At 48.1% G+C, this 22231-nt stretch overlaps 1 protein-coding gene across 1 annotated transcript in view; it reads right to left on the reverse strand.

The window, feature by feature from the left end:
* LOC138747981 (lamin-B2-like) overlaps nt 1–22231 on the reverse strand; it is a 116405-nt gene that overhangs the window by 35780 nt on the left and 58394 nt on the right. Inside the window, exons 7-9 of the mRNA XM_069907661.1 lie at nt 20961–21086; nt 9680–9781; nt 1576–1697 (exon numbers count right to left, since the gene is read on the reverse strand). Coding sequence (XP_069763762.1) covers nt 1576–1697; nt 9680–9781; nt 20961–21086 — 350 coding nt within the window. The remainder of the gene's footprint in view (nt 1–1575; nt 1698–9679; nt 9782–20960; nt 21087–22231) is intronic.

The following is a 22231-nucleotide window of genomic DNA, read 5'->3' on the forward strand; positions in this document are numbered from 1 at the left end:
TTTGATTAAGGCTACCTGCCCCTTGTCTGAGTATGGACTTCAAAGGCCCATTCCCCTGCAACAATCAGGATGTCTGGTTTTGTCAACATCATCAACGAGTACTCAAGTTTCCCGTTCGCCATCCCCTGCCCAGACATGACCACAGCCATGGTCATCAAGGCACTGTGCAACCTGTTCACTATGTTTGGATACCCCTGCTATATTCATAGTACCTGCTGGCCAAAGGTATAGCCACGAGCAGGACCATCAGTTACAACCCCCGAGGGATTGGCCAGGTGGAAAGGGAGAATGCCACCATTTGGAGAGCAGTCTTCCTAGTCCTGAGGTCAAAAGGCTTGCCTGTTTCCCAATGGCAAGAGGTCCTCTCAGATGAGCTCCATGCTACCAGGTCTCTCCTCTTTACTGCTACAAACACTACCCTACATGAAAGACTGTTTTCCCTCCCCAGGAAGTCAGTGTTGGGAACCACGCAGCTGTCCTGGCTGACGACCCCAGGGCTTGTTCTGTTCCGGGAATACAAGACAGATCCCCTGGTTGCGAAGGTCCACCTCCTCCACACGAACTCTCCGTACGCTTATATGGAGTACCAGAATGGGTGGAAAGACACTGTTTCCGTCTGGGACCTGGCGCATGCAGGAACCCCCAAGTTTGACCAACTGGTACACCCCCCCCCTTGACTACTGGCGACACAATTGGGTACCCGGCCCCATCAATGGCACCCAGTGCCCCGCACCAACCACAGACCAAACAACCTACCCCTCAACCCAAATAACTCTTTTCAGCCACCAGACACCCAGCCTGTCATGCAAAACACCACTCAGGAGCCAACAACTGAACCACAACTGGCACTATGAAGGTCACAGTGACAGACAAGACCACAAGACAGGCTGAACTTGTAACGGACGTTGATCCACCACCCCACAGACTCTGTTTTAAAAGGGGTGAACGTGGTGGAACCACTGTGTGACTGTTAGTACTGTCCAAATTGTATTGTATGGGCTGGCCCGCCTCTGTACTTGTGACTCCTCCCCTCAGAATTCCCAAACCCCTACCTCAGTACCTGCCTTGGAACCGGGCCAGTCACATATGAGACGCATTTGCAGTTTATGGTGATTAAATTCTGACTTCTAGTCTGACGGGAGTTATTGATAGCGTATCAGAAAGAGGAGAGAGTGGAAAGAGAGGGGAAGGGGACAACATCGTGGGCTGAAGGGCCTGTACTGTACTGTAATGTTCTAACCATGTCTAGTCACCTTCTTCAACCTTGACAGTCATTCTGGCAAAGGAGTACCCACAGGCTGTTGGGGATGGAGTACTAGAATTTTGCCCCTTCAGCAATGTTCCTCCAGGTCAAGGTGGTCGATGACTTGAAGTGTAAATTGGCCACATCATGTGCATCTCCTGCCTCTGTGGTCTGGGCTACTGGGGATGATGGATGGGAGGATGTGTGGGTTTGAAAGGTGCTTTGAAAATAGCTTTTGGCCACAAGCTTAACATCTATGGTGGGACAGCGATGGAAAATGCCGAGAAGAAAAAGACGAGGCCGGGGTTTGTGCTCCATCAGTGAATGCTCACCTTCTTTCCTCTGCCTCGAGCATACACTTAAAGGTTGCAATGTCCCCTTGTAGAGAGGGCATAACTGCCCCACTTTTAGAGTGGAGTTCCTTCATCTTGGCCAAGAGAAGATCTTCAACTTCCTGATGAGCAAATAAGTCACAATGTAACCACAGAACATGAAATGACTCCATATATCCAATCATGTATGGAAACTTTATCCAGATAGACTGCACTGGCTGTAAAAGCCATTGGAAAGGTGTTTCAAGGATTTTTTTTAACTAACTGTGATCATGTATTTAATGGAAGAGTTATTTTTAAAAAGTATCCAATGGGTCAGCAGAGTTAGAAGGCCCTACTGGGTCATGAAACCCATGTCACCCGATTAACCTACCAACTCAGTAGGTGTTTGGAGGGTGGGAAGGAACTGGGGCACCCAGGATAAACCCAGGCGGACACAGGGAGAATGCACAAACTCCTTGCAAACAGCAGCAATTTCGAACAGTGCTGCCTTGAAGGAGCACACATGCATTCTGAGGGTCATTGCAATCACCTCTGGCATTGGCCAGCACGTCCCACGGTTATCATTCAATGAAGCACAAAGCCTTGATTTAATCAGGAGTGAAGGATCTGCCAACCTAGCAAAACTGCAATGCGACATAACGTGTGTCTTCAGCTGGGAAACCAGCATGAAATAGACGGAGGTAAGCGATCCCAGAATCAGCAAACTGGATCAAACCTCTGCCCCAGTTGGCCAGGAATGGAGGAGGACAATTAAAAAAAAATAAAGAGTCATGCAGCCCCCTGGCCCAACGCCCACCAAAATGTCCCACCTGCCATATGCCTCTAAACCATTCCTATCCATGGGTCCATCCAATTTTTCTGTTAAATAGCACATGCCTCAACCACCTCCTCTGGCATCCCATTCCATACAGTCACCATCTTCTGTGTGAAAAAATTCCCTCTTGGGTTTCTGTTAAATCTCTCCCCCCTCTCTCCTTAACCTATGTCTTTCAGTTACTAATTTCCTTTCTCTGGGCAAACACCTTGTTGCTTTCACCTAATCCATTCCTCTTGTGATTTTATACACCTCCATGAAATCACCCCTCAGCCTCCTGCGCTCCAAGGCATAAAACCCCCAGCCTGCTCAACCTCTCCCTATAGGTCAGGACCCTCGGGTCCCAGCAACATCCTCATAAATTTTCTCTGCACCCTCTCCAGCTTGCTGACATCTCTCCTATAGCACGGTGATCAAAACTGAATACAATACTTCAAAAAGGGCGGCACCAACGTCTCATATCAGAATCATAATTTATTGTCATGAACATGTCAGGAAATTTGTTGTTTTGCAGTGCACCATAGGGCAAACATTTATATAAACCATTTTAAAAAGTAAATAAAAGCAATAGTGCAAGAAAAAGTCTAAGTAAGACAGCATCTGTGGTTCATTGTTCATCCAGGAATCTGATGGCAGTGGGGAAGAAGCTGTCCTTGTGCTGCAGAGTGCTCGTCTTTAGACTCCTGTACCTTTCTCCCCCCCCCCACCCCAATGGTAGCAGAGTGAAGAGGGCGTGGCCTGGGTGATGGGGAGTCTTTGATAGAGGCTGCTTTCTTAAGCTACCACCTCAGGTAGATGTCTTCCATAGAGTGAAGACTGGTGCCTGTGATGTCGCAGGCCGAGTTAACAGCCCTCTGGAGTTTATTCTCGTTCTGAGAGTTGGCGTCTCCATACCAGGCAGTGATGCAACCAGCCAGAATGCTCTCCACGGTACACCTGTAGAAGTTTTCGAGAGTGTCTGGTGATATCGATTCTCCTCAAGCACTTCACAAAGTATCACCACTGGCGAGATTTCTTCATGATTGCATTGACATGGATCTCCATCGGAGATGATGGCACCCATGAATCTGCAGTTCTTGACCCTCTCCACTCTTGACCCCTCGATGAGGGGTCATGTTCTCCTGACTTCCTCCTGAAGTCCAGAACCATCTCCTTGGTTTTGCTAATGTTGAGTGCAAGATTGTTGGTGTGACACCACTCAACGAGCTGATCTGTCTCCCTCCTGTATGCTTCCACATTGCTGTTTGTGATTCTGCCGAGAACAGTGGTGTCATCGCCAAATTTGTAGACAGCATTGGCATTGTGCCTGGCCACACAGTTGTGGGTGTACAGTGAGTAGAGAAGTAGGATAAACACACATCCTTGATAGATACAACAGTAACATGAATGTGTTGATATGTACTTACACCACTAGGTCACCAGGGGTCATCCTGGTGACGTATATAAAGCAGTCCAGAGCTACAGCCTAGCCTTTCAGGTTTGTCTTGCAGAGATACAAGACCTCTTAGTGTACATATCAGTTTATTAAAGCTGTCTTATAGTCACACTGCTGGTGTGGTTATTGTCAGTACAGTGACCTCCCAACTTCTGAACTTTGACTGACAGAGACCAATGTGCCATAAGACTATGACTCCACTTTCAAAATACTATGTACCCGTAATGGACAGATGGACAGGCAGCGTCCACCACCTGGTGGTGCTGCTGCGCTCCTGTTCGGAGGACACACTACCTGCCAATCAAGGTCAAAGACTCACCCCAAGCCATCAAGTCGACCCCTGCGATTGGCCAACCTAAATCACTAGGTGCTGCAGTCCAGGCAGCCCTCCCAGACTCAGCCCTGACGTTCACCCATTTAGCCCAGGTGAATCACCTCAACTGACCCCTGCCAAGCCCCTGCACTTGGCTTTGAGCCATTGGCCACAGCAGCCAACGGAACCCAGACTGACCTGAGTGAGTGGCCCCCCAGTAATGTGCCCCTTTGTTCTGCTTCTTTGGACTCCTCGTGGCACGTAAGTAGCCCCTTTCACACTGGGTTGGGGTGAGTCTCGAGGTCAGGTTCATACCACTCAAGGGGTGGGGGCACGTAGTATCACCTTGACCCTGACTGTTGAATGTGTACACTCATGTAATTTCCCCCAGTCTTCTGTCGGTTCCTCCCTCATTATCCGAAGTGCACATTTACCCCTTGCATATTGTGTGTGTGTTTGTGTGTAAAGGTTTGTCTAGCATATTGACCCTGTTGTCCCATTTGCATCCCCGAAATAAACGTGTGCTTTGTACCTCAACTTTGGTCTGGTTTTTAACCTGTGGGACCCACACGAACCTGAACAACAGTACCTTTACTCATAGATCCCTCTAGTCTACAACACTCCCCACTTCCCTAACATTCCCTGTGTGGGCCTCCCAAAATGCACACCTCACATTTCTCTGTACGGGCGCTCCTCAACTTACGATGGGGCTCTGTTCCGGAAAACCCATCTTAAGTCAAAAAATATCGTAAATTGACAAAGAATACCGCATCTACCATGTTTTATAATTACATTTTGAATACCTTTATTCCACACTGGAAAAAAAATGTTAGCGTACACAGCTGATAGCTCACTGGGCATGAAGACTGTTCCGTCTCCAGAGCCATTGATTTCCTCTTTTTCTTCACACCAGAGGCAGGAGTCACACATGAGCGTTTAGTAGACACGATGGGTTGTTTACAGGGCACTCTTTCACGTGATCGCGAGCGGGCTTGAGTCAGCATCGTGAGGGAGTATGCTTTACGATACTCTCGTGAGATGCTGCCACCGCCCAGAATCATGAGAGAGTAGCGTACCATATATCGCAAGCGCGGGAATAGATCGGAATTTGAAATTTGAAAGTACAGATTCAAACCATTGTAACTTTGAAAAATCGTAACTTGGCCCATTGCAAGTAGGGGAGCACCTGTATTAAATTTCATCAACTGTCCACCCACCTAACTGATCAAGATTCTGCTCTTATCTTTGGCAACCATATTCACTATCTAGGATAACTTTAGCATTGAAGAGTCCTCGCACAAAAGTTTGAAAGATAAGTTTGCAGCTATCTTTCTCCAGAATAGCAAATGCATGGCATAAAGTCACAGAATCATAAATCACGGAACAGGCCCTTCAGCCCAACTTGTCCATCCCAATTGCGTTGGCATTCTGGGCTAGGCTCATTTGCCTGCATTTGGGTCCAGATCCTGCTAAACATTTACAATCCATAAATCTGTCCAAATGTCCTTTGAATGTCAAAATTGTGTTCATTTCTATACCTTCCTCTAGCACCTCATTCCAGGTACAATGAATGGAAAAAGTTTCCCCCCAAGGGCCCCTCTTAAATCTCTCCTATCTCCCCTTAAACCTGGGCACTCTCCTTCTAGAATCACCTACCCTGGGAAAATAAGCAGTCACTTTGTGTATGCCCCTCACGATTTTTGTGATCACCCCTCAGCCTCCCATGGACTCGAAGGAATAGAGACCTGGCCCATTTCACTGAGGAGGGGCGAGGAAGCGAAGGTAGTAGACCAAGGTAGGAGGCGAAGGTGCCAGACAAAGGGAGAGAGGAAGGTTGAAGACACACAGGAGACTGCAGATGCTGGAATCAGGAGAGAATCTGCTGGGAGATCTCAGTGCATCGAGCAGCATCCATGGGGGAAGAAAAAAAGCCATTGAAGGGATTGTGCACAAATTGCAAAAGGTTGATTTGCAGATACAACAGGGAACCTTTCTGTTCTCCAGCAATAAAAGTCCAACTTACCCATTTGCCGTCTTGATTATATAGATTTTAGATTTATTGTCAGAGTACGTACATGACATCACATACAAACCCGGGATTCCTTTTTGCTGCGGGCGCGGCAGAATAACCACAAATTTTTTGCACTACCAATTTATGGCAATTCTTCCGCGCCCCCAGGAGAAAGGAATCTCGGGGTTGCATGTGATGTCATGCATGTACTCTGACAATAAATCTGAAATCTATATAATCAAGGCGGCAAATGGAATTTATTGCTAGAGAGCAGCACGTTTCTGCTGCGACTGTACAGGGTCGTGGTGAGGCCGCTCCTGGAATACTGCGAGTAGTTCTGGTCTGCTTCCTTGAGAAAGGAGATGTTGACTTGGGAGGTGGTGCAGAGGACATTCTCCAAGTCAATTCTGGAGATGAGGAAGATAGCCCATTAGGAGACACTGTCACTGTACTTGCTGGATTTAGAAGAATGAGAGGGGATCTGTGGAAACAAAACTATGAAGGCCTACATTAGAAAGAGGCAGGAAAACTGCTTCCACTGGTAGGTGAGACGGGAACTCAGGGACATAGCCTCAAGTTTCTAGGGAGTAGATTTAGGACAGAGAGGAGGAGGGATTGCTTCTCCCAGAGAGAAGTCAATCTACCCAAGGAAGCAGTAGAGGCTGCCTCAGTAAAGGTGTTTACTCAGTAACTCCTTCTTGAACTTAACCAGAGAACCCACCTCTACTACCCTCTGAGGCAAAGCATTCCACAGACCAACAACTCTCTGGGTAAAAATTTTTTTTCTCATCTTGGTCCCAAAGGGCCTTCCCTGTATTCTTAAACTATGGCCTCTAGTCCTAGTCTCCTCCAACATCGGGAACATGCCATCTGTCCCTCTGCCACCAAGCTGGTTTGGTTCTCTGCTCTGGAAGTAGTTGGCCACCAGGATCTGATACAATCAACATGGTGTCAGAGCAGGCTGGCTCCCTGCCACACTCCCCCATTGTTACACATCACCCCTGCACTCTGATCCACAGGCTCCAGGCACAAGCAGCAGCCGGTAATACAGAGAGATCGTGGCTGGGAGCCAGGCCTCCAACTGGGCCGATGAGCCCCAGCCATTTTACAGTGGACGCAGTAAACACAGAGCACATGGCTCCCAAGGGACCATGGAGAGCGCTGCCGTCCCTGCCCACAGCTAAGGCACCCTCTCCGAGACAAGGCTACAGCCTGACTCCAATGGTGCGGCAGTACTCACCTTGCTCTGGGCCCGATCTGTTTATGGATAACAATCTCCATGGCAACTGTGACTATGGCATTTATTCTCAATGTACCAGTTGCTAATGGTCTCTATTCGCGTCATCGGTTGCACGATGTTACCGCCCCCATACCCCTATGTCTACTTTCAATGGCCATATGTCATGTCCTCCACGTGGATGCCAGCACTTTATCGTCCTGCTGGGCAATCAATCAAATAATGGATAGGCTCCCTTACCTTCTGTGCCACTAGGCTTCAGCCAACTCAGCTAATGGGTAGCAGAATGATGAATACCATCACGTTGAGCACTGGCGCACCTCAGGATGTGTGCTCAGCCCACTCCTGTTCATTTTACTGACCCATGACTGCATCATCAGATCCACCTCCAGTAGTGTTATCAAATTTGCAGATGACACAACAGTAGTTGGCCTCATCAGCAACAATGATGTGTCACACTACAAGACGAAGGAGACGATTGTGGACTTCAGGAAGACCAGAAATGACCACCCTCCACTACACATCAACAACTCTGTAGTACAGAGAGTGAGAGCCCCAAGTTCCTTGGTGTTCATGTAACTAGTGACATATCGTGGACACTCAACATCTCCTCACTTGTCAGGAAGCCGCAACAGTGACTTCACTTTCTGAGAAGACTGAAGCAGGAAAAACTACTGGCCACCATCATGTCAACCTTCTACAGGGGATCTTTCGCGAGCATCCTGGCTGGCTGCCTCACAGTAGTAATTTTTACGGAGGGGCCTCGCTTCGAGTCTGGCTCCATCGGCGGAGAAAAACGAGCACTTAACTTTTTATAGAGGAGGCCAAAAAGGCTGCTTCAGCGTCGCTTTTATGAAGACTGGCGGCTCATTGCGTCCTCCAGAGCCGATGGAGGTGGGGTGACTGGTGCCATAGCGCCGCCCTTCAACATGACAGCGTACATATATGGCGAGCAATGGCCATCTTCATTACCCATAATCTCCCACGCAATTGGAACCGCTCTGGGGAATGCAGAGTAGTTCCAGCTGCATAGAGGATTATGGGTAACAAAGGCGGCCATTGATCCTTCTTCTGCCTGGCGCTTCCCCTCCGGAATGCCGGGGGACTCCGACCTTCAGCACTTATGTGGTGTGCTGCTAGAAGATGCTGAGGAGTGGGCACGGAGAAGCAGAGGTGGGGAGCCAATGGACAAAAGAGGGGAGCGTGCACCAGGCAGAAGAGCTGGAGGAAAGAGGTTTTAATAACAGGTTACATAACAGGAACCTCTTTTTGTTTTAATGTGGGATGAATGACTGGGTCCTGGGTCACGGGCTGACTGCATCATCATGATGTCATCAGCCCGCCCCCTAGCCAGCCATTTGCATCTATGGACCAAGGTGGAGAGCCCTGCTCCACCTCTGTGACCAGCCTGAGGAGGGAACGGAGGATTTATGGAGGTAGGTTCAGTGGCATGAGGGCGGGGAGCCTTCACAGTCCAATTTTTTCCCCTCTATAAAGGCCTAGTTGCTGCAGAGAAATTGATCGGTGGTCAATCCGCAGGATCATAAGAGTGGCAGAGAGGACCACTGGGGTCTCCCTCCCCCCCCACCCCACCCCACCCCACCCCACCAATGTATCTACCAGAATTGTTGTCTGAAGAGACCATTGAGGACCCCTTCCACCCCGCACACAGGAATATCAGAGCCAGCACCACCAGGCTGAGAAACAGCTTCTTCCCACAAGCTGAACGACCAAAGGAACTGCTCACCTTAACCATCCAAGTCTCTCATATTCACAAAGCAGTATTTATTTATTTGTATTTATGAATACTTATCCAGCGTATGTATCGTTCATCTGTACGTGTGTTATGTCTGGTTGTCTGCCTGCGTGCTTTGCACCGACCGAGGAGAGGAGAACGCTATTTCATCAGGTTGTACTTGTTCAATCGTATGACAGTAAACTCAACGAACATACAAGCCCCTTTTGTTTGTGGAGGGTGGGAGGAAACTAGAGCCATCCAGAGGAAACCCACACAGACACGAGGAGAACATACAAACTCCTTACAGACGGGGCCGGATTTGAACCCGGTCGCCGACGTGTTGCACTAACGGCTACATTTTCTTCGACTATTTCTCAGGCTCAATACCACGAGGCCTTTCCGCAGCCGTTGACTAATTTTGCCTTTCTCAGCTTGTTATTTTTTTTCTTTCCGCTCACCCGCCCCTTGACCTCAAACCCCCAGTGTTTCAGGGAAGAGCTCTTATAAAAACAATGGCTTATCCTACTCAGCGCTGAGAGGGTATATCACTGACCTCTAACCTGGCTTTCAGCTCATTTATGTGGTACTGGCTCTTCTGATGTTCACAGTCTAATTTGTTAGCGAGAGCAACTTTGTTTTCCTCCTCGGAGAGTAGCTGTAAAAGAATAAAAATATCAGAGGCTTTCACAAAACCAGATGAAACTATTTTAAGTGTGGCATGGAAATGCAATGTCTGGTCCAAATTCAGGCAGTTGACTTTGATTGCATTCCAATACAATCATATTTCACTGCTACAGTCTGCCACTTACTAACAAGGCCCAGATGCTCCTTCACAATATCTCTTCATCTTTAACTGCAGTGCTCCAATCTTCAACTTGTTTTGATCATGCTCTGCATTGGGTTTTCTCCAATGAAATCAATTTTGTCCACACCCTGGGCTCATATTATGCACAACGTGACTCATTTGCCCAACTAGGCCTCAAAGTCGTAATAATTAGCAATCATTCCATTGCATTCCACTCTTGCCTTCTGGGGTTTTGTTAATCTTTTGTTATATTTATTCTTGGACTGGCTTTAACTTTCCGAACTGATTCGAGTTTATACTGTGACATAATCATAGTTCCTCATGCCCTCATCAATTCCAGCTATTTTAACGGCACCTTTTCTATGCACTGCACTTTTTCTTTGTAGCTCTTGCACCCTGCACTCTGTGAACAACTGTAACCACACCCTGCACTCTGTGAATGACTGTAACCACACCCTGTACTCTGTGAATGACTGTAACCACACCCTGTACTCTGTGAATGACTGTAGCACTACAATCCTGCACTCCGTGATTCATGGTAACACCACTGTATGACTCACGGAAACACCACACCCTTAAATCTTTTAAGCTGCAGCACATGGGTAGCCCTCCTGGGACTCGGGTGTGATTAATGGCACAAAGGTGCTTCCAGGGGAACTATCGGTAAGTCTCCCTGCCACCACCCCCCCACCACCGGCCGTCAGTCCCCCCCTCGGCCGTCAGTCCCCACCCACCATCAATCAACACCCACCCTGTCAACGTGTCCCCCCAGTAAGTACCGCTGCCGCGAATGTTGAGCTGTCACAACTGGAGTAGCATTCACAGCAGCGGCAGTTTGTGGCCTCCAGCTTGTCTCCCCGCCCCCCGCTGTAGCAAACCCTCTCCCATCCGCGGCAGCAACCCAACTATCCCCCCGTGGCAGCAACTCCTCTTCCCTCCCCCACAGCATCAACCCCTCTCCTCTCCCGCCCCCGTAGCAGCGACCCCTCTCTCCCCTGCCAATTGCGGCAGGCACTTCAGCCAAGGGTTTCTCTATGACGCCAGCGCGCAAGTGCTGACGTCACTGGATGAAACCTGGTTAAGTTTAACTGGGTGTAGAGTGCGTTTAAAGAACCAAAGACTTGTGTGATAGTACAGATCTATCACCAATGTACATAGTGTATATAGTTACTGTATCTAGACTGTGCTTACAGCGATTGGCTGAGAGCTAAGCCACACCTATTGTCTGGGCCTTAAAGGGTTATGTCCCTAGCCAGGTCGGATCATTCCGGACTGGTCGGCCACCTGTGAAGAGCTCCGGACTTTCGCTAATAAAATTGTAGAGCTCGTCGACCCAGAAAGCTCTCAAACGTTGCCTGGGCCTTTTCTCGTATTACGCCCAATGGGTTCCACACTACGCTGACAAGGCGCGTTCTCTTATCAAGACCACCTCTTTTCCCCTCTCGACCGAAGCCACAGCGGCTTTCGATCGAATCAAATCTGACATCGCTGCTGCGACGCTGCACGCGATTGATGAGTCTGTCCCGTTTCAAGTCGAGAGCGATGCATCCGACTTCGCCCTGGCAGCCACCTTGAACCAGGCCGGTCGGCCTGTAGCCTTCTTCTCCAGAACCCTCCAGGGTCCGGAGAGTAGACACTCCTCGATCGAGAAGGAGGCCCAGGCCATAGTTGAAGCGGTGCATCGTTGGAGACATTACCTCGCTGGGAGGCGCTTTACACTGTTGACTGATCAACGCGCGGTCTCCTTCATGTTCAGCAACACCCAGCGTGGTAAGATAAAAAACGACAAAATCGCCAGATGGAGAATCGAACTCTCCACCTTTAACTATGACATCCTGTACTGGCTTGGTAAGCTCAACGACCCGCCTGACGCGCTCTCCAGGGGGACGTGCGCCAGCATACAGATGGACAGACTACGGAAACTCCATGAGGCGCTCTGTCATCCAGGGGTCACGAGGTTTGCTCACTTTGTCAAGGCGCGCAACTTACCCTACACAGTCGAGGAGATCCGCTCCATGACCTGAGCCTGTTCGGTGTGCGCTGAATGCAAGCCCCACTTCTTCCGTACGGATAACTCCCACGTTATCAAAGCCACCCGCCCCATTGAGCGTCTTAGCGTAGACTTTAAGGGGCCCCTACCGTCGACAAACCGTAATACCTACATCCTTACAGCCATCGACGAGTACTCCCGCTTCCCATTCGCTGTGGCCTGCCCAGACACCACTGCCACCTCAGTGATACAGGCCCTTCACAGTATTTTCACCATCTTCGGGTACCCCAATTCCATTCACAGTGATAGGGGGTCCTCATTCATGAGTGCAGAGCTGCGACAGTACCTTCTGGAGTGTGGTATTGCTTCAAGCAGGACCATGAGCTATAACCCACGCGGTAACGGCCAGGTCGAGAGGGAGAATGCCACCATATGGAGAGCGGTTATACTGGCTCTCCGGTCTAAAGGTCTCCCCACCTCTCACTGGCAGGAGGTTCTCACTAGTGCCTTACACTCCATCCGCTCCCTCCTATGTACTGCAACAAATGCCACCCCCCACGAAAGGATGTTCCTTTTCCCGAGGAAATCTGAATCAGGAACCACTGTACCGGCATGGCTCACCGTCCATGGCCCCGTCCTTTTGCGACGCCACGTCCGGCACTCAAAGAACGACCCCTTGGTCGACCGAGTGACTCTACTCCACGCGAACCCACATTACGCCTACGTTGAGTTCCCAGACGGGCGGGAGGACACTGTTTCGGTGCGGGACCTAGCTCAGGACGCGGTAGACCCAGCAAATCCCCCAACCCAACCTTCCCCAATTCCTTATTCTCCAGGCCCCGTGCCGCAACAGAAGGACCAACAGCACCCCAATGACCCGGGCCACCCTGCCGACAACACGACTGGGGAATTGAGCGACGGAGCAGTCGCACCCGACGAGCCCGCTGGCGACACCACACCAGCGACCCCAATCCTGGCACCACGGCGGTCACGCCGGATGGTCAGACCCCCTGACTTCTACAGTCCTTGACCTACCCCTTCCTTTCATTCTCTCCCTCGTTTTTGTTTTTTTTTCCCAGGGTCAATTCTCCAAGAAGGGGTGAATGTGATAGTACAGATCTATCACCAATGTACATAGTGTATATGTTACAGTATCTAGACTGTGCTTACAGCGATTGGCTGAGAGCTAAGCCACACCTATTGTCTGGGCCTTAAAGGGTTGTGTCCCTAGCCAGGTCGGATCATTCCGGACTGGTCGGCCACCTGTGAAGAGCTCCTGTCTTTTGCTAATAAAAGCCTTGGTTTGGATCAACAAGTCTTTGGTTCTTTCGACGAGCTCTACAACTTGTTGATCCAAACCAAGACTTTTATCAACTAAAAGACTGGAGCATATCACAAGTAGGTCGACCAGTCCAGAATGACCTGGTCTGGCTAGGAGCAATCCTTTAAGACCTGACAGGAGGTGTGACTACACTCTCAGGCAATCACAGTCATCCTACACTACAATCTGTACATATACACATTGGTGATAGAATCTGTACTATTACACTGGGTTCCCTGACTACCTCTGAAGTAGGTCAGAGACCCAGTTGGATTAGGACCACACTGACCAGGTTGGACCCTTTCAAGCTGCCGTGTGAGTGGGGTGCTAACCAGGCAAATTGCCTGGTTAATCCCATTTTGCACGGCAGCTTGAAAGGGCCTAGTGACTCAATGTAACACATCACCCTGCACTCTGTGACTCATTGTAACACAGCACCCTGAGGGAGTGGGACAAGGGGAATGGGCAGCGTGAGGGAGTGGGGCAGGGGGAGTGAGTGGCGTGTAGCAGCAAGAGGGAGTGGGGCGGGGGAGCAGGCGATGTATGGGAGCAGGTGGCGAGAGGAAGCAGGGCAGGGGGAGCATGTGACATGACGGAGTGGGGCAGGGAAGCGGACAGTGTGAGGGAGCAGGGCAGGGGATTCATTTCAACAATAAACACTTGACAAATTAATCTGGCTGTGATTTTTGTGTTTATGAAGCTCTGACAGCTGTGAAATGCCACTGTTCAGTCAGCTGGCTGTCAGAGCGCCGTACCTAATACATCAGTCGCAACATCACCAGTGGAGATGGGACCCCCCAAGTCAGCAGAATTCCCTGCAAATAATGGTGCCATGTGCCCAGCCTGCCCCGCAGTTATTCCCGTTCCTTAGGCGGGTCGGCAGTGAGAAAAGGGCTACCTACTGTGATACTGCACCCTGCGCTTTTTGAACATGAACAGGCATAAAGGGAGTTTATTCCCTGCAGCCATCTGGCTCCTGAGTGAACCCCATGATCATGCCGCCTGAGCTGGGCACAAATTGTAAAGTGCTCCAGACTTCTACTTTGTGCTGCTGTATTCATGTCAAAGTTGACTTGCTGGACTGTTCGCGAAACGAACCCTGCTCACTTTATCAGGCAATGAACCTGCTCGAAGCTAAGTGACAAAATCAGAGGACGGAATGGTTCCAGCTGAGCCAAGCCATCCAGGACAAATAGGAAAGTTTTAATTACGATCTGCATAATTAAAAGCAAGGTAGACAGAGCTGGGGCTTTTCTCTTTGGAGTGATCAAAGACGAGAGGTGACTTAATAGTGGTGCAGTATATCAGATTATGAGGGGCTTAGAGTGGACTCTCAATGACTTATGCCTGGGGGACAGTAGCAAATACAGAAGGGCATCTGTTTAAGGTGAGGGGAGGAATATTTTGGGGAGATGTCAGAGGTGACTTTTTTTTAATACAGAGGGTATAAGCACAATGCTGGAGAAACTCAGCTGGTCAAACAATATACTTTGTATAGCAAAGACATAGATACTGTGACAGAGTATTTAGAGGTGGCTTGGGAGGAATTGCTAGAGCAGCTTGCGCACACACATTTTAAAACAGAAGTTTTGCAGGACTTTTGCAGAGTGCTTTTTGCAAAAGAGCAACAAAGGATCAACATTCAGCTTACCTGGGAGAGCATGTGATTTTTGCAGGCAGGGAAAGAACAGTTTTGATCTCAGAGAGGGAGGGTGTGAAACAGAGAGAGAGGAGATAGAAATCAGTTCCAGAAGGACAAATATGGCATAGTTTTGAAAGACTGTCTGGTCAAAGGAGAAGACTGGCGGTCTGAAAGGTGACCTGAAAGAAGGAGGATCATCTGGAGAACCCTGAAAGGGGGAAAGTTTCGTCAGCAAGACTGATTGAGAAGGAATCAGTTGCAAATGTCCTGGAAAAGGAATCTCTCTCTGAAGACCAACAAGAACCCTCCTGAGTGGTAACCATTTGCCTGTTAAGCACCAAAGACTGGTGAACTTTGTTAATGCTAACTTCAGTGCACAGTACAAGAATTGCCTGCAACCCGTGAGATTGAACTGTGATCCAAAGAACTTTTCTAATCTTAAATATATATTACACACACCTGTGCTTAGTATTAGAGGGGGGATTAAGTAGGTTAGATAGGTTAAGTAATAAGTTAAAGGTTAATTCTGTTTTCTTGTTCAAATATAATTAAAAACTACTTTTGTTTAAGTAACCCTGTGTTGTGGTGAATATCTAATGCTGCTGGTTTTGGGGGTCCTCAGGACTCCATAACAATACATAATCAATGTTTCGGGCTGGAGCCCTTTATCGAGGTATGGAAAAATTTCGCCAGGTGTCTGAACAAAAGTGGTGGGTGCTGGAATGTAATTGCAGGGGCGAGGGTGGAGTACAATAGGGACATTCAGGCACATGGATGTAACAAAAATAGAGAGTTATGGGGTAGAGGTCGGCAAGCATAATTAGATTGTTCCGGGGTAGGTTTACAGAGATTGACAAAACATGATAGGCCGAAGGGCCTCTGCTGTGCTGCAATGTTCAATGAATCTTATCGATTAATAGATGAGCAAAGCAGAATTATCAGCTTTTGTAACTCTACTAAATTGTTAGCCATGCCTGCCACATGCAATGCAAAATGCAGAAATGGACATCAGGAATTTTGTTTCGTTCTGGCCCTTTGACAGATGCTCATTCAATTTGGAATGGGAGCTGAACACACCCTGCCGGAGGAACTCAGCTGGTAGAGCAGCATCAGTGGGAGAAAAAGCATGGTTTCAAGCCAAAACCCTTCATCTAGTCTTAATAAAGGGGTTCAGCTCGAACCATCAACCATTCAGGATTTAAAGAGGAATGGAAATGCAGAGAGCTCTGTTTCTGGGGCAGTGAGCCAGATTCTTATTCTCATCAGTATCCAAATGTCCGTTGCCCTGCTGAATTCAGGGAGACGCATCAGGCCACTTGCTCAGGGCACCTCACACCTCCTTGTGTAGTGTACACAATAACTTTATATTTGTATCTCAGACTCAATAAATTTAGATTTGAATCTGCCAAATCACAAGTTATGACTTTTTAATAACTTGGAATGTAAATAGATCTGCAAACTTTAATATCAGTGCTTTATGGAATTACTGAAGTTCATTTGTCCAATACTTCAAGCTTCACTTGAAACCAAAGGCATGATTATCAGGTTCACTGTGTTTCTGATCAGGAATGATTATTGCCAGGTTGTGACAAAAGCCCATACTCATTAACAAGTGAGCTTGATTATTGTCATACCCATCATACAGGGCACATATGCACCCAAATTCTTACGCTGCAGTCAAAGAGGTACTGTAATAGTAAACTACTTACATTAACTTAAATTAAAAGAGATAATAAATACATAAGATGGGTAATAAAATATTCACCATAACCCTTGTGCAAAAAAAAAGTGACATCCTGGCTGAATTGTTGCCACAGCTCTACTTTTCCAGCTAATTTCCATATCCTTTTGGGTGGCTGTTGTGATTGAGGAAACAAGTCTGGTAGGTCTCAAAGGCAAGGACTCTGAACACAGTTTTGGTAGGGAAGGATTTTATTTACAGAAGGCAAGTGTGGGAAATGGTAACTGATGCAGCGCGCATGCACACGCGCACACGCAGTTTACAGCAGATTTGGGAAAGAAATAGCAGACAATTAATAATGAACATGGGGAAAATAGCATGGGAACAAAATGAACTGGTACACACAATGATCAAGGAAAAATCACTACAATGCCCCACCACCCCTTGACCCAGTGCAGGCACGGCCCTATACTACAAGGGAGACTAATTAAATGCTCCCAATCCTTTTAACAGTGCACATCTTACCAGCAGGTTCTCTAGCACCCTTCCACATTTCTAGGCTTGGAGAGAAGCAGGGTAGCCCCAAGCTGGCAAAGAGAGAGAACAAAGAACACATGGCACCTTTATAGTGCTGGAGGGTCCAGTCCAGGAGAAGATGGCTCGGTACCTGGAGGGTTAATCCAATTACAACAGCCAATGGCCCAAGGCCAAGTACAGGCAGGCTGGAGAGTGCAGTCCAGATAATTCACATGGTGCCAACAGCAAAGTGTGCACTAATGGGTGAGGTAGAACCAAACCTTGATTGGTAGCTGGTGTGTCCTCTAACTAGGTAGGGGCAGGGCTGTCACATGACAGCCACAACCCTTCCCAATACAGTGGCACAGTTGGTAAAGTTGATAAAGATTCAGGTTCAATCCTGATCTTGGTTGCTGCCTGTGTGGAGTTTGCATGTTCACCCTGTGACCACGTGAGACTTTTACCCCCACCTCTGTGATTTCCTCCTCAAAACCAGGGAAATGAGGGTGGGCACGTTAATTCACCCCTATAGATGATAGCTGACAGAGCGAAGGCGCTCAACGAAGCGATCTCCTAATCTACTTCTAGATAGTCCTTTTGCACTACTGGAGCTGTCTATGATTAGTGCAACAAGTAATGAACTGTGGCTAAGCATCTAATGGCATTCTCCATCCCAACTCTTTGGGCATAACAAGTTAGCTCTCACGTTCCCTCTTTAACTTCGTTGTGCTCAGGTTATTTGACAGTTGCCCATTTCTCTTGACTGTAAGAGGCACTTCAGGCAATTTCGGCTGATGGTATATCCCTCTGCCTTACAACAGTCAATAGAAATTTTGTGTAATATGACACTGTGTTTATTACATGACAAAAAATTGAATCTTGAATCTTAAATGCTACTTGCCTCATAAAATTCGAGGCATCACATTGCTTCACTTTCTAATGAATCACTCAGCGAACCACTCTACAGTCAGTGAACAAAAACCAGTGCTGCATAATACTCACTTCAGTTGCCAACCAGATGTGGATAATTGACAATCCAGATGTGGCCAAGCGCATTTCTGTTTAGCCAATCAAAGCCCTAGTTGCTCTCAGTGGGCCTGTAATCTTAGTACTCAAAGTAACATGGTGCTCACCAGTCAATCTTGCGCTCTTGATCGTAAAATAATGAGTGAAAAGTAAAATATTGCTCTGAGTGCATTATTTTGAGTGCACCGCCCTCAAAAATGAAAGCTAGGACGTTGTTCAGTAAACAGACCTGAGTAAAAACACATGTTCCTGCGTTGTTTGAGGTGTTTTCTGTTACAAATAGTGTGTTGGGTTAAACCAGTGGTTCTCAACCTTTTTCTTTCCACTCACATTCCACTTTAAGTAATCCCTATGCCATTGGTGCTCTGTGATTAGTAAAGGATTGCTTAAGGTGAGATGTGGGTGGGAAGGGAAGGTTGAGAATCCCCGCTCTTGACCCTATTGTCACCAAAATATTTTGCTTGAGAAAAATTACTTTTGGCCCATTTCCTTTGGAGTTCTGAAACCATGCACATAACGAGTCAATGAGGTACGATTCAAACAGTGGGTTTCAACCTTTTTCTTTCCACCCACACACCACCTTAAGCAATCCCTTACTAATCACAGAACACCGATGGCACAGGGAATACTTAAAGAGGTATGGGATTGGAAAGAAAAAGGTTGAGAACCACTGGGTTAAACATTCTCCAATGTGTAATCAACTTTCCCCCCCTACCAGACACGTCTGGCTCTATGCCACTTTACAAGCTGATATCAAAACTCAGAATGTTTGCATTTTTCATTTACAAACTCATTTTCCAAGTAAAAAGGCAAACCAACAAATATTTCTGTGAACAAATATTTGGGGGGGGGGGGGGGAGGAGAGCGAGAGAGAAAACAAAGATGATATCATCTGTTGATTTTTTCCAGGAGCATGCCATGAATTTTACAGCCCTGCCTCGCTTGGAACATGGAGCAGGAGCAAGTCCCTGAGCCCGTTCTGTCATTCAGGAACATCCTGGCTGAACTGCTGTCACAACTTGAATTTCCCAGCCAATTTTTCAAACCCCTTGACTCCATTTTGCTTTTTTTGGGGGTGGCACAGTGTCGCAGTCGGGAGAGGGTTTGATCCTGATCATATCCGTGTGCGGAGTTTGCATGTTCACCCTGCGATCATGTGGGAATTTCAACCCAACCTCTCCAATTTCTTCCCCAAAACCAGGGAAATGAGGGTTGGTACGTTAACTGGCCTCTATAAACGCCAGCAGATAGAGCGAAAGTGCTCAACGAAGCAATCTCCTAATCTCCGACCAGTCCCTCCGATATAGAGGAGGCCACAACGGGAGCATTGATGCCTGCAGATTCATATGTGAAGTGTTGCTTTCACTTGGAAGGACTGTTTGAAGCCTTGAATGGTGGTGAGGGAAGAGGTGTGGGTGCAAGTGTGGCGTTCTTTCTCCTGTAAGGCTTCTATTCCATTCTCACAATTCCTCTGTTACCGTCACAAAATTCTCAAAGGATAGCCATGGCCTTTTTGTTAGCTATGTGGAGCAATCCAAGCTACAAGCCTACACAGACAAGGCTCCTCATCTTCTCCTCGACTACATCAATGACTTCTGCGATCCTGCCTCATGCAGCGGGCAGAAATGGCAATGCTGCTGCTACTGTAGGACTGCAGAGAGTGATGTCACAGCGCTCTGCCCACAGGGTCCATCCACCCAGCCTGACTGCTGACGACTTTGTACAGGCTTTAAACAGCTGGTGAAGGAGCCGAAGGTGGCTTATTTTAAAGCCCCGCCACCGCGGGGGTCCGGGCATAAGGTGGCGGTGCCTCTGATCGGCAGTGGCGACAAGGGACTCCTCTGGGGAAGCAGAGGACTGACGCAGGGCACCAGGAAATGGGAAGAACACACCCCTTCCATTTGAGAAGGAGAAGCAGAGGAGATGACCCTACGGGACGACGACCAGGGTGGTGGACCAGTGAGGGGTTTTATGAATGAAAGTCAGGCTGTTGGCGACTCGAGAAGAGGAATCCACGCAGACTGCTGGCAGTCAAAGGACTCGCACCAGGCTGCGGGCTGCTGGAGACTAGCTTGAACGCTGAAGGGTTATCAGGTATTGGAACTGAGATGTGAGAGGGTGCCAAGGGTGCTGGAGACTTGCCGATCATGTTGGAGGTTTGGAACTGGAGCTCGGGTTGCCAATGCTTTTTCTGAATGCTGCAGAGGCTAGAGGTGAATCCTAGGGGGAGGGGGCTCTCTTTTGCTTCTCTTTGTCTGCCTGTAAGGGGCCATATGCAATTTCTATTCCTTGTCTGCCTTATGGTAGACAAGCTTTTCTGTTTTATTACATTGACAATAAAAAAAATTAATCTTGAATGCACCCGTGATGAGCTCATCAGCTTCATCCACTTTGCTGCCATCTTCTCCTCTGGCTTCAAATTCACCTGGCCCATCTCCAGCAACACTCTCCCCTTTCTTGATCCCTCTTGGGGGACAAACTCTCGACAGATATTTTCTCTGAAAAATATCAGTAGATACCTGAATGAAAAAGGTAAGGGGAGGAGGAGAAGAGTGGAGGGAGGAAGGCGAAAGGGGAGAAGTAGAGGCGACAGGTAAGAGGTGTGTCTTATATATCTGTTTGGCTGCAGCAAGGAAGAATTTTGGTGCAAGGGGACAGTACGTTGTGGATGACAATAAACTCACCATCACCATAACCTAGCTGGTGATGTCCTAGGCAGAGCTCTCTTGTCAGCATCCCATAACGCTGTGGTGAACTTAGCCTTCTCACAAAACACATCTCCCACCTGAATCTCCAGCATGTTTCTCCTTCCATAGACACTGAGTAGCCCAGCACCCTCCACCTCCCACTGACCTTGTCTTGCAGCGTTTTGATCTCCATTGTCATGCTGTTGATATGCTGACGAAGGCACTGGTTTTGCTCCTGAATTTGCTCCGACTGGATCCGTTCCTTGTTCAGGCACAAGGTCAGGTCCAGCACCTGTGGAGAAGAATGAAACCAGAGGTGAGAAGTGAAGTGTGACACACTACCTCATCACCAAAGCAGCAATCACCTCCAACAGGTTCACATTTGAGGCCCTTACAGATTTCCGATGGCTATTTTTAAATGGTCATGGCAGCTTTGAGCGAAGAAACCTGTGCCCCACAGATGGGCCAGTGAGTACTAAGAGAGGGCTGCGCCATCCAAGGTGCCCTTTACAATGAGGCCCAGTCTGTCCCTTTAGCTCTAAAAGATCCCAAAGCAAAGTAATAGTGCTGTCTCCAATAACCCCCTTCAGTACAACCCCATAGTAATGGGTTTACAGTCTCCTTCTGTGTGACGAAGACTAGTTTGTTTTCTCTCTCAGTTCTGATGGAGGATCTCAGAACTGAAACATTGAGTGTTTTCTTCCCTCCACAGGCACTGTTTATCCTCCAGAGTGTTCCCAGCTTACTCTGTTTCTTCAACTAGTTTGTGCTGTTTGTGGCTTCTGCAACCTTCAGTGACATTAAACTTTTAAAATTGAGTACATCTCGCTCCATGTCCACGGCCTGACGCCTTTCCCTCAGAGCAACAGCAAATCCAAACCATCAGCCAAAGAGGGAAAGGGAACAATGTCTGTCCTTTTAATTAAAAAAAAAACACAGGTGGATGCTGGCAGTTTGAAGTGAAAGCAGGAGATGCTGGGAACCCTCAATGGGTTGGGCAGTGTCCGCAAAGAGAGAAACGGTTAATGTTTCAGACGAAAGACCTGAAATATCATCAGCTTCTCCTTTCACTGCCCAACATGCTGAGCATTGGCAGCATCTTTTGTTCTTATCTCAATGGCCCCTTTGGCTCCTTCCTGGTGAACCTGGGATTCTCTTGCACTTCCCTACCAGTTTAGTGCAGCATCTTCAGAGCTCACTATGCGTTCTGCTCTATAGTCGGGAAGCTCAACGCCGGCCAGGTCTTTGCTTTTGGAGCTCTTCCATTCAGCTGTTGGGGGGGGGGGGGTGTGGATCCAGAGCTCCTGGATGCCTTTCACTTCAATGTTCCAATCCTCTCCCCTCTCCATGATTAATAGATATCAGTATCAGGGAACAAATGCCCAAAAATTGTACCCCATTCAGAATAGTTATCTGGAATGGTTAAAGGAATATAGA

This window comes from Narcine bancroftii, chromosome 13 (genome assembly GCF_036971445.1).
Source record: "Narcine bancroftii isolate sNarBan1 chromosome 13, sNarBan1.hap1, whole genome shotgun sequence".
NCBI lineage: Eukaryota > Metazoa > Chordata > Chondrichthyes > Torpediniformes > Narcinidae > Narcine > Narcine bancroftii.